General features: G+C 42.8%; 1 protein-coding gene across 4 annotated transcripts in view; it reads left to right on the top strand.

The window, feature by feature from the left end:
- Positions 1 to 9,837, top strand: part of LOC142009233 (Y+L amino acid transporter 2-like) — a 36,542-nt gene extending 26,705 nt beyond the window's left edge. For 2 of the 4 annotated variants that reach the window (XM_074986980.1, XM_074986979.1), the window contains exons 7-10: positions 2,495 to 2,591; positions 4,251 to 4,400; positions 7,688 to 7,871; positions 8,259 to 9,837. In XM_074986980.1, the coding sequence (XP_074843081.1) occupies positions 2,495 to 2,591; positions 4,251 to 4,400; positions 7,688 to 7,871; positions 8,259 to 8,350 (523 nt within the window). In that variant the 3' untranslated portion in view covers positions 8,351 to 9,837. The remainder of the gene's footprint in view (positions 1 to 2,494; positions 2,592 to 4,250; positions 4,401 to 7,687; positions 7,872 to 8,258) is intronic. The other 2 variants (XM_074986978.1, XM_074986981.1) reach the window with 2 other exon arrangements.
- Positions 9,838 to 12,031: the final 2,194 nt, after the last annotated feature.

The raw sequence follows: 12,031 nt of genomic DNA, 5'->3' as shown, positions 1-12,031 counted from the left end.
AAATAAATCAGTGTAAAGGATTGGACTGAACTGTATACTTTTTTACTGTCAAATTGCCCCTCCTCTAAGTAGTCTGGTGAAAGAGAAAGTGACTCCAAGAGATCCACTAAACCTCTGCTGAGCTTTTCCCTTTCACCTGTCTATCAGAGTATTCAACGGAGGAGTTCACACAGAGTTATAACAAAAGTGTACTTCATTAACTATGGGATAGGGAAAGTAAAAAGGACTGGGGAAGGATGGAGTAACTGGATCTGGTAACTGGTGAACTCACACAAGCAGCCAAACATGCACAGCAGAGAAAAACAAAGAGATGTTTGCCTTCTACCTTAGCTCACCACAGGAAAAGCCAGTCTGTAGATTTCTGTCCAGATGATGGAAATCAGGGATGGCTGAAGAGCAACAGGAGCTCAGGCTGCATCCTAACTAGGTACCCACCCGTGCCCTTTCCGTCAGCGTGTGTATCGACCCTGTCTAATTAAGGTGATCTATGGCTGCGGGTATGCTGCCCAGTGAGTAGATATGTCTTGTGATGCTACCCCCACTAACGCAGCAAACCGTCACTCCAAGTCAATGAGCAGTCTCTTGAGAAGTTCTGTCACCCAGGGGAGCAGCACTCACTGTACCCTCTCGGTGGACAGGCAAGAGGAAGAGAGCCCAGAGCACCCTGGGCACTCTCTATTTAGAACCTACTGTTGCCTAGCAACACCTTCCTCCTCTTTTCTCCATCTTCCCACCTTTCCTCTGGACAAGGAAGAAGAAGCCTGTTCAAAATGGAGAGTTCCTTGTTTAAACAAAAAACAAGATGGCAAACCCATAGGCAAATGACAAAACAATTTTAAATACACTTGTCCCTCATTATGTGAGTACTTTACTTACGAATACTCACTAAAACAAGGGACACACATACCTACCTTTGTTCACTATGGCTGAGTCTACATGTGCCCCTTCCTTTCGAAAGGGGCATGTTAATGAGTGGGTTCGAAAGATGCTAATGAGGCACTGCAGTGAATACACAGCACCTCATTAGCATAATGGTGGCTGCGGCGATTCAAAAGTGCGGCTTTTTGAATCACATGCCGCCTGTAGAGACAGGACCTTCTGAAAGGACCCCCCCCAGTTTTCAAAAGCCCTTCTTCCTAACACCAGATAGGAAGAAGGGTTTTGAAAATTGGGGGGTTCCTTTCGGAAGGTCCCATCTCCACGAGCCGCAAGTGATTCGAAAAGCCACACTTTCGAATCACTGTGGATGCCATTATGCTAATGAGGTGCTGCATATTCATTGCAGTGCCACATTTACATCTTTCAAACCCACTCATTAACACGCCCCTTTCGAAAGGAAGGGGCATGTGTAGACCCAGCCTAAATGAGTGAAGAACTTCCTTCTAATATGAGCCTTACCCCACCCCCTGTGGCCCCAGCCCACTGCAGTCTGAACCCCCCGGCCACCTCGCAGCCCTAACCAACTGCACCCTGAACCACCCGCCCTCCCTGCAACCCCAATCTGCTGCAGCCTGAACCTGCCCATCCGCCCGCCCCACAGCCCCAACCCACAGAAGCCTGAAACCCCCTGCCCTATATACCCAACCCACAGCCTGAAACCCCCACACACACCCAAGCCGCCGCAGTCTTAACCCCCACCACCCGCCTCCGCCATGGATCTAACCCACCACCAGGTTTTAACCCTCCCTCCCATTCATGGCCCCAAATTGCGCCCAGCCTTTAACCTCCATAACCCCCCTCAAACCCAAGGTTTACTTACCTTTCAAAGGAAGCGCCACATGCTGCCACTCCTTGGCTGAGTTACAAGCATTTGGAACGAATCAGAGATTTTAATGTGTATTAAATGGTAATTCTGTGTCCCTCTTATGAGTTTTCATCTACAAGCAGAAATCTGGGAACGAACTGTGCTCGTATAGTGAGGGATGAAGGTACTTCAGCCGAACCACTATTTGAAGAAGGAGCTAGCTTTAGCAAATAAAAGGAATTCACATTAACAGTGATGGCTTTGTTAGTCCTGGTGGGGACATTTCACATTATAGGAACCTACAATATAATTCAGTACATTTCAGGCTTCAGGAAATTATGTCAATAATATTTAATACAATGTGCACTGGTGCTATGATTAACATATGCTTGCAGTGAATTACTACTGTCAGTAGCATAGATTTTATTATAGCAATTCTCAAAAGAAGGACTAATGAAAATAGGACACAGCGCAGTGCAGTCTTCTCATTGTCTAGCAGTCTGATCTGCATTTGTCACATCCAGTCAAATCATGGAAACATTTTTATGCCCTGGCAGATACTCTAGTGCTGTTTATTATTCAGTGAAAAGTCGTGGTGGACAAACAAATGGCACTTATAACAGAAAAGCATTTTTCTTCATAAATGTTTACAGCAACAGCCAAAACGAAGTAAGATAATTGGTTCTACTTTCGTGGCAAAGCAGAAGGATTCTGTTTGGCTAATTAGACTTTTTTTTCCTTTCGTGTTAGGCTTTTTTATGTTGGAGCCAGAGAGGGACACCTTCCTGACAGCCTGAGTTTGATTCATATAAAGTGTTTCACGCCAGTCCCTGCTATTTTCTTTAGTGTAAGTAACAGTAATTCCCCTCTTTTTACCTCGCTCTTTTAGGACTGTGCAGCCTGGTAAAGTGTTAAGTTTCCCCTTTATATGCAATTTCTCCAGGCCTGTCTCCACTGGGAACATTTCACCATAACAGTTAGTGAACTTAATAGGGTGGTGTGGTTTTTTTTGATTGCTTTTTTTTTTTTTAAATAGTTAAGTGCACGTGGCCTGATTCTGATTTACAATAAGTGGCCTTAGTGTGAATCAAGATTAAGCCTCCAAGGTAGGAATAGTCAACCCCAACTAGTCATAAAATCTTCTTTAGAGGGTTATCTGAATCATTTTTAAAACCAGTTAGAATCTCAGTTGCAGTGTCCCCAGTTTATGCAGGATTTAGCATTAACTAGTCTGTGCATTCTCCCTCAGCTTGGAAAAATAGAGGTTTAAAATGCATAGCAGCATAGAGAGCTGTTGTTCTAAGGCCCATGGCTACACCACAGTGGCCACTAATGCAGCTGGGCCACTGCAGACCTGTTAGTGCACATGCTCTAAGCCAGCTGGAGAGGGCTTCCCACCAAACTCCAGCTCCTGCAAGCAGCGATAGCTGTGTAGGCCAGAGCAGCTCTCCTCTCTGAACCAGTGCTTAGGTTGGTGTAACTTACACCACTCAAGGAGGTGGCTTATCTACACACCGGACATAACTAATACCAACATAAGCTGTAAGGTGTACATAGTCTAAGTCTTTGTGTGGATTTGAATGGTCACAAAACTGTGTATCGAAATACACGCTAGGGCTATGTCGACACTAGAGCATAAAGTCAATTTTAAGGCAGTTAAGTCGATTTTACAATGTGACTGTCTTCCCTGCAAATACCATTAGGTCAATTTTAAAGGGCACTAAGGTCAACTTTCTCACCCCATCCCTCCGGTGCATTGTAATGCCAAGTTTGAATTTACAAGGTCAGATTAATGCTAGTGTGGAAACAGTGTTACTTTAAATCATTTTTATTGGCATCCAGAGGTATCCCACAATGCCCCAAATGTGTCTGTTCTGGCCGCTTTCATCTCCGCTGCTCTCCAGGTGTGCAAGAAATAGGAAACAGGAAGCCCAGCAATTTGAATTCATTTTCTTTCTGGCCAGCACAGCTGTCCTGGGTCAGCAGACTTAAGTTCGCATTGTGGGGGGTGAAAAGTAACAATTGCTGAGTAGATTTTCCTGTTCTAAACTCCAGGGCCCTCCACACCTGTAGCCTGAGGCCAAACATCTTTTTTACCTGTGTAGATGTAATCTCAGTGACACCTCAACCCCCTAAACTGTTGGCACCCAGGCAGAATGCAGGCCGCGACCTCCTGACTAGAGGACTAGAGGTGGGCCTGGGAACAGGGTAGAGGAAGCAATAGATTGGCACGTTGACTTTAGCTACATAATTAATGTAGCAGAAATTGCATACCTTAATTTGCCCTTCCCTGGTAGTGTAGACCCGCCGTCTGAGGGCTGTCCACCACTGTATGTCCAAATTTCCTAGAGGTTCATAGAATACAGCTTGCCTTGACTTCAGTTAGAAGCTCAACACCACTAAAAATCAGACTTTTAATGTGTATTTACTATATAGTACATTGCTGTTCCATAAAAAACTATTTTTTACTTAAAAGTCCTTTCCCCTTCCCCTTTTATATTTGTAGGGTTTAATGACCTTGATTTACCTTCTTGTGGAAGATGTCTTTGTCCTCATTAATTACTACAGCTTCAACTACTGGCTGTTTGTTGGACTGTCTGTTGCAGGATTAATCTACCTGAGACATACTCAGCCTGATAGGCCACGGCCTATTAAAGTAAGTATATTTCAGAAGAAAATAAAGCATAATATTCTGTCACTGCATGTTTGTATATACATTACAGTATTTCTACTAAGAATGTGTCAGCAATTCCCTTATATGCTGTTTTTAGTCATAAAAGTCCTTTAAATATATGCTGTTGCAAGTTAAGGAGCAAAGTGTATTCCAGCTTTCCGAAGGATAACTATTACAGCATTTTTGCTATATATAGTATAAAAATTGACATTTGTTGGTTTTTGTGACTCATTTTTGCTTCTGAGCAACTTGAAACTTCCTTCATTTTTGCAGTGAAATTGTCCAGCTTCTTTAGCCCATTTTGTATATTTGGATAGACCTGTATTTTTGTGCAGTTATTTTTTTCTCATAGTTAGATCGCTACATTGCTACAGTTACAGGATATCTGGGGCTCCCTCACAATCTGATATTCAGGTTTGATGACATTTCCTTTATTTTGGGGAATTCTGAGCTGCCAGACAATAGTTCCAGCAATCTTTCTTTTGTAGGACTAGTACTTTTATTTTTTCTTTCCTTCATTCCTGTGTACCCTGCCATCCATGACACGTATGGCAGCGGGTGAAAGAGGTGTATTACTTTGTCCCACCAGATAGGGATGACCTATACACTCTTGTATTCTTTTACCAGGACTATACAAACTTCGCTCCAGCTGACATTTATGAAAGATCCAGAACTGTGGTAATAGCAGAGCAATGAAAATGAGCTCTGCCACGTAGGGTGCGTCTACACTACCCGGCTACATCGAAGTAGCTGGAACAACGTCAAAATAGTACACGTCGCATCTACACATGCCGTGAGCTATTTTGATGTTGAAATCGATGTTAGGTGGCAAAACATTGAAATCACTATTTCTATCCAAAGATGGGAATAGTGCCCTACTTTGACGTTCAATGTCGAAGTAGGGCATGTGTAGACAATCCCCATCCTGCTACTTTGAAATAGCGGGGTCCTCCATGGCGGCCATCTGAGGGGTTGAGAGACGCTCTGTCCAGCCCCTGCAGGGCTCTATGGGTGCCATGTTTAGCAGCCCTTAGCCCAGGGCTTCTGGCGGCTGCTGCTGCTGCTGCTGCTGTTGCTGCTGCTGCAGCTGGGGGTCCATGCTGCATGCACGGGGTCTGCAACTGGTTGTCGGCTCTTTGGATCTTGTGCTGTGCATGTGAGTGTGTCTGGGAGAAGCCCTTTCACAGAGCGGCCTGGGGCTTTGCTGGCCCCTTATTTCGAAGGGGAGCACTTGTCTGTGTGGACGCTCCGCATTTCCTTCCGGGGCGGCTCCTTTAGACATTCTCTGTCACTACTTCGACGTTGAACATCGATGGCACCAGCCCTGGAGGACGTGTAGATGATACACGTCAAAGTAGCCTATTTGGATGTTCTCACGTTGAAATAGGCTACTTCAACGTAGTGTGCTAGTGTAGACGTAGCTGTAGGGAATGTTTTCTCTTTAAGTTTCTAATGCAGAACTTTCCAATGCAAAAAAGTGTTACCAAGTAGCATTCAGTCAGACAAATGAATTTATGTAAAATCCAAACAAATAACCTTTATGAGCTTTTCCAAAGACTTTGATTGTGCCCTGTACAATCCTTACCAGCATCAGTTTTTGTCTGCCGTTTTAAAGAGTGTAGTGTTTTGGTTCCTATCCAAGGATTCACCACATAAACAGAACTCGTATGGAAATTCAGCATTAAATGCATGCACTAGAAAGCTTTCTAATCCTACAAAGCCAGTCATTTTTTTTTTACATTTTAAGTTTGACAGGACCTTTGTTTCAAATTTTAAATGTAAAAAACAACAGCAGCCACAATAAAAACCCAGTGTCACAACAACAACCAACAGGGGGAAATTTTGTCCAATCCTTATCTTGCTGTTTTTTGACCAACCAGCTTTGTTTTCTTTTGGGTATCAGACTGAAAAAACACAAGCGGCTGATGAGTCTGCTGCAGCCAATAGATCTTCAAGCTGTAAAAATGAACTATTCGATTCTGCACTTTACCATGTCTTGATAAACCTTATTGTCTTCACACTTCATTTACAAATTCTAGATAACAGACAGAAGAGATGAGAGAAGCCCTATTAAAATCAATGGGAATTTTGACATAGCCTACATTCAATACTGCATCCAGAGAGTTTAGCTAAGCTGACTGTGGATGGTAATTTATGAATTTCTGTTACTCTTTGCTTATTTAGCTGACCTCATCGTATTTTTGCATGGAATTCTGTGCTCTCACAGTGGATTGTTTTCTTCAGTTTACATTTTGTTTACATAGAAATAATATTTATACTAAAACCCTCTCTCTCTCATAAATTACAACCAGCTGATCACATGAGATTTTGAAATACCATTCTTGAGAACAGTGACAAGGTATCAAAGTTCTATTTTTAGAATGACTCTGTGAATAAGTTTATTATGGGATTCTCCATCAGTTTTACAGTTATTTCCATATCAGATTTTTTGCTTTTTTTTTTAATCTCTGCTCTAACTGCCAACTCTGCAAACTCAACTACACTCTTGAAAGTCAAACTGGTTCATTCAAGTTCTGACATGCAAATGAGAAAATTCTGCATTAGAAACTTCAGAGGAAAAAATTCCCTACATGGCAGAGCTCATTGTCTTTGCTCTGCTTTTACCATGGTTGTGGATCTTTCATAAATGTCATCTGGAGCTGAGTTTGTGTAGTTCTGGTAAAAGAATACATGCACATACATACATTTACATCTGGGAGGCAGCAGGGATCTCCCAGTCTCCTCCTGGCTCTGCCTCACATCATGTATAGTATCCTTTTTCCCCACTTTGTAGCAGATGAAGGGCCCCTGAATTACATCAAAAAAGAGGCAAAAGAAAGGTCCTTTCAAGTGGGGGGAAACGTGGCCTGTCTCTCAGCCTGTCTTTCTAGATTGATATCTTTAGGCTTGGTCTGTTAATAGATCTGTTGTCTTTTATTAGGGTCTAACTCTAATTCATCTTCTTCAGGGCAGGGCTGTGGGGGAGTGGGGGTCCTTCTGTGCATCTGGTTAGTACAGTTTGGTGGGCAGTGGCTCCCTCTCTGCTGATGTTTCTCTGTGGTTAGCAGGCTTGGAGGTGAAGCAACCCTCCTCTTCCTCACCGCCTCCTTGAAGCAGGCAGCTTTCCTTTTTCAAGCTTGTCTTCTTCTTTCAGGCAGAGCAAGCCTTACAGGTCTGCCTCATTAGCACTATGGTTTGTAAGGTGTCCTGCATTTTAAGAGTTTGTTTGTTCCTGCTTCTAATTTAGGTTGATGTTTTTGTATCCGCAGCTCAGCCTCTTCTTTCCTATAGTATACTGTTTATGCTCCATTTTCCTGGTGGCGGTTCCACTCTACAGTGACCCAGTGAATTCCCTCATTGGAATTGGCATAGCTCTCTCTGGAATTCCTGCATATTATCTGGGAGTCTATTTACCATCTGAAAAGAAACCTAAATGGCTTCAGTGGCTCTCTGGTAAGCAATGTAGTTTTACATTAGTATATGTACATCTCTATGGCCAAGCACCTTTAAATATAAATTGTGATAACCTCATCAGAAAATATGAGAGAACTATAAGAAATGTGTTCCCTCAGAAATGTTTAAAATGCAACACATAATGGCTACGTCTACATGGTGTGCTGCTATCTGCAGGGTCATGCAAATAGGGACATGTGAAAATGCAAATGAGGCGTGCCTTATTTGCATATGCTTGAGTGATCGCTCTCCCAGCAGAAGTGTCAGTTGCCATAAAGCAAGCTGTGTAGATGGAGTTCTATCAACCAAACCCCTCCTTGTCAACAGCTCTGTATCCCTGATAAAAATGTACCTTTTCTCATTTATATGTTTTTTGTTATCTTGCAGCCACAACAACTAAATATGTTCAGCTGCTGTTCTACTGTTGTCTGACTGACTTGGACACTCCAGTGGACCAGACAGATGCTAAAGACAAATAGACATTTCCGTACTTGAAACATTTCTATTGACAAAAATTCATTGTGTGGGGTTGGTTACACTAAAGCACCAACAGTTACACTATGCATCAGTTTGATGTTAATTATTTTTGTGCTGATTTTAATAGCCCCTTCACTGTGAAGGGTGTTTACCAGTCCCTTTTCTACAGTATTCTTTTAACTTTGTTTATTAATGCTGTTTATTTAGCTGGTGATTGTGATTATAAAAATGTTCCCTTTTGCAAGCCTTTTGGAATAAATCTGTCCAATGCAAAGAAGAATCTTGAGAAACAAGAAGACAAATGAAAGAATCCAATGCAAATCACATATTTACTAGAGTTAGATTTCTAAACCTTAGGTGGAAGAAGAAAGCCACAATATAAATTTAAGAATGATATAGCAATTAATGTCTGTTCTTTTTCTCAGAAAAAAAGTTTAAGTAGGCTGGCAAGCATTTTCATGTTATAAATGAACCACTATAACAAAAAATATTTAATCCATAATCCCCAAATGGATCCCAGCAGATACTTTTAATTCAGTTACACGAAGAAAACAATGCAAAGTAAAAGTTAAATCTGTGTTAAATCTTATGTGAGGACCTACAGATGTGTTTTTGCAATGGAGACATTTCAGATGATAAATTAGTTCACATGGTGGTTTTTACAGGAATGCTAAATCTCCGGCAGATCAGCTTGCTGTTGAGTGGGATGAAAAAAAGACTGCAAATTCTACTTCAGTATACGCATATTCAAGGATAAGCACATCAGCTTTCCATAATACTCCTGTGTTTGCCTACAAACACCAAAACCTGTCGCTTCATGAACCAGAGTAGGTACGTTAAATGGTTTTCATTTCAAAAGGCACTAAACATCTATCCCCTAAATAAGTAAAAGAGAAAAAAAATGCTGAAAGAAATACTATAAACTCTTCCATATCCAACTGTCGTAGGACGGGGAGGTTGCTGGAGATGAAAATGTTATGGATAGTAGAGAGCGATCCCTTGTCCCTGGAGCAGCACCTCTGCCCCGCTGCCCACTGCACACTCCCGCCACCCCTGGGTCTCAGCAACTCAGGCCCCAGCCCATGCTGGGAGGAGGGGGGGGAGCTGGAACCTGGAACTTTAAATATAGGTTTTTCAGCCAATCATGTTTCTTGAATACATATGACAACTGTTTTAGTTTTCATTTTCAGGATATTTTCTTTTAGTTCTGCGGTATGAGCTATCAGATTGTGAGCATTCCAATGAAAGATTGATATTTCCATCACAATCATTGTTCACCAATAATGTAATTTAAAATAGCATGAATATGGTCCATTGCCAAGTTATTGATATATAGATATTTTTCCCTGTCCTTGTTATAATTTTCATTGTTTCTGATTTTTCCTAGTTTGTGATGGACAATTTATCATTATCATAATTGTAATAAACCTCTCATTTTTCATTGCTTGTACATCATTGGCTATTCCTTCCACAATGTTTATCACTTTCTTTTCCTTTTTCCTCTGCTGATTGCCTGATTCTTCTTCATGTGGTATTTTGGAAAAACAACAAGAAGTCCTGTGGCACCTTATAGACAAACAGATTTTTCTGGAGCATAAGCTTTCCTGAGCAAAGACTTACTCCGTCAGATACATCAACAAGTTGGGTCTTTGCCCATGAAAGCTTATGCTCCAAAAATCTGTTTGTCTGTAAGGTGCCACAGGACTTCTTGTTGTTTTTTGCAGATACAAGCTAATATGACTACCCCTCTGATACTTAGTATTTTGGAGTCTCCTTACAGCTCACACATAAGATACATTAGTAACCATTTTTGTCTTTTGTATCTCTTCAGCTTGCCTTGCCCTAGTACCGTGTTTCCTCAACCCTTTTTTTTATAAACTACCCCTTTTTAAAAAAAAACATAAATACCCCCAGTACCTACAATTTTCAGACATGCTATTTTTTTTCCTACTATTGCAACACATTTATTTAAACAACTTAATAGTAAGGGATTGGTTGGGGGAAAAAATGCCTATAGGCAATAGATTTGTTCTTGCACTTATAATTGTGAAAATAGGAAAAAATAAAAAATTAGATGAACATAAAATAAGTCCCATTTTTTTTATTCATAAAAGGGTTGAGAAACACAGTTAATGTACCTGCTGGAAGAGCTCTGTGTAGCCCCCCCCCCCCCCCCGGCCGGGGGGGGGGGGTACATGTACCCCGGTTGAGAACCACTGTGCTAGTCCACCTTCTATATGTTGGACTGTGATAACCACCATTCACTATAGCTGAGGGGCAGTGTTCCCTCTACTTTATTCCATTTGGGGGGTGGAGTAAATTTTGTTATGTGTATCAAGGCATGTGCAGCACCAACAGAAACAAGTGCTGCCCACTGCAAGTGGCTGTGGGTTCTCTGCTACTCAGCTGGGCAGCACCTGACTCTCTCCTGGGTGAATGCCCAAGTGCTCAGCTCAAAGGGCGTGCTGCTTAGGGGAGCAGGAGCTTAATGGCTTGGTTCTGAGTATCTGAGACCCTCAGGTTACTTTCTCAGGTAGAGTCCATCCCTCAAATGTAACCAGTGCAGCTGCTGAAGGCTTGTTTTCACCTCCTCATTTGCTAATTAATGACTGACTTACTAACACGTGAGCTTCTTCTATGCTATTGGTTATCTCACCATTGGATAGCTCTAATGGCACTGCACATATTGCTCCAGGGAAAGGCATTCATTTTTGCCGGGGGGGGCAGGGGCACGCCACAAATTTTGATAAGTTGTCATGGGATGCACACTCCTACAGTATTAGTGGAGAGGGTGCGGGGTCTGGGAGGGTGTTTGATGCAGGAGATGGCAGCTCCAGGCTGGGCAGAAGGTTGGTGTATGGGAGGGGGTCCGAGGTCCAGGCTCTGGCTGCGAGGTACTTACCACAGGCAGCTCCTGGTGGGTGGTGCAGCAGGGCTCAGGCAGGCTCGTTACCTGCCATGCCTCAAACTGCTCCCAGAAGTGTCCAGCTGCTGCTGGTAGGTCTCTGTGTACCCCTTGGGGGGAGAGGGGCAACAGGTTTCCATGTTCTGCCCACACCTACAGGCTTATCCCATGGGAGCGGTGGGGACAGTGTCGGGGCACACAGAGACGTGTGCAAATGGCATGGGGCCACAGCAGGCAGGTAGTCTGCTTAAGCACCCCGCTGTACTGCGGGTCTTCTCACGGGCTGGAGATCACAAGGAGGCAGCCAAAGAGTGGCAAGGGGGTCCGGAGCCACAAGGTGCTGACCGCAGGTCCAGTAGTTTCCTCAATTGCCAGAAGTCATGGTGAGCTGAACAGGCATGTTAGATGGGCTCGACTGAGCATAGGGCCCATCTTTTGCCCACCTATGTATTACCTGCATGTTCCAGTCAAACACTTGGGTAGCTGGCACCTTTGTTAGCTTTCTCCAGCATTTTAGTTTTTCAGCAGTTTATCAGCTAGGTCTTTGTTTTACAGTGAATTAAAAGACTGCCAGCCTAACAGCCACCTCATCCTTACAAGAACCCCCGCTGGGTGGGGTTGTTTTTTTTTTAAATCCAGCCAGCCAGTTCATAGTGTGACCACCTCCTGCTCTTATTTCTTTAGCCAGGCACCTTACAATTACAATAGTTTGGTTCGTTGCCTTCCTCAGCTTAGTTTTTTGTCTGACAGCATCATCTGATTCTGTCTCTACTATTTT

This window comes from Carettochelys insculpta, chromosome 2, assembly GCF_033958435.1.
Source record: "Carettochelys insculpta isolate YL-2023 chromosome 2, ASM3395843v1, whole genome shotgun sequence".
Lineage (NCBI taxonomy): Eukaryota > Metazoa > Chordata > Testudines > Carettochelyidae > Carettochelys > Carettochelys insculpta.
The sequence above is the reverse complement of the archived record's forward strand: the minus strand, read 5'-3'. Positions and strand labels throughout refer to the sequence as shown.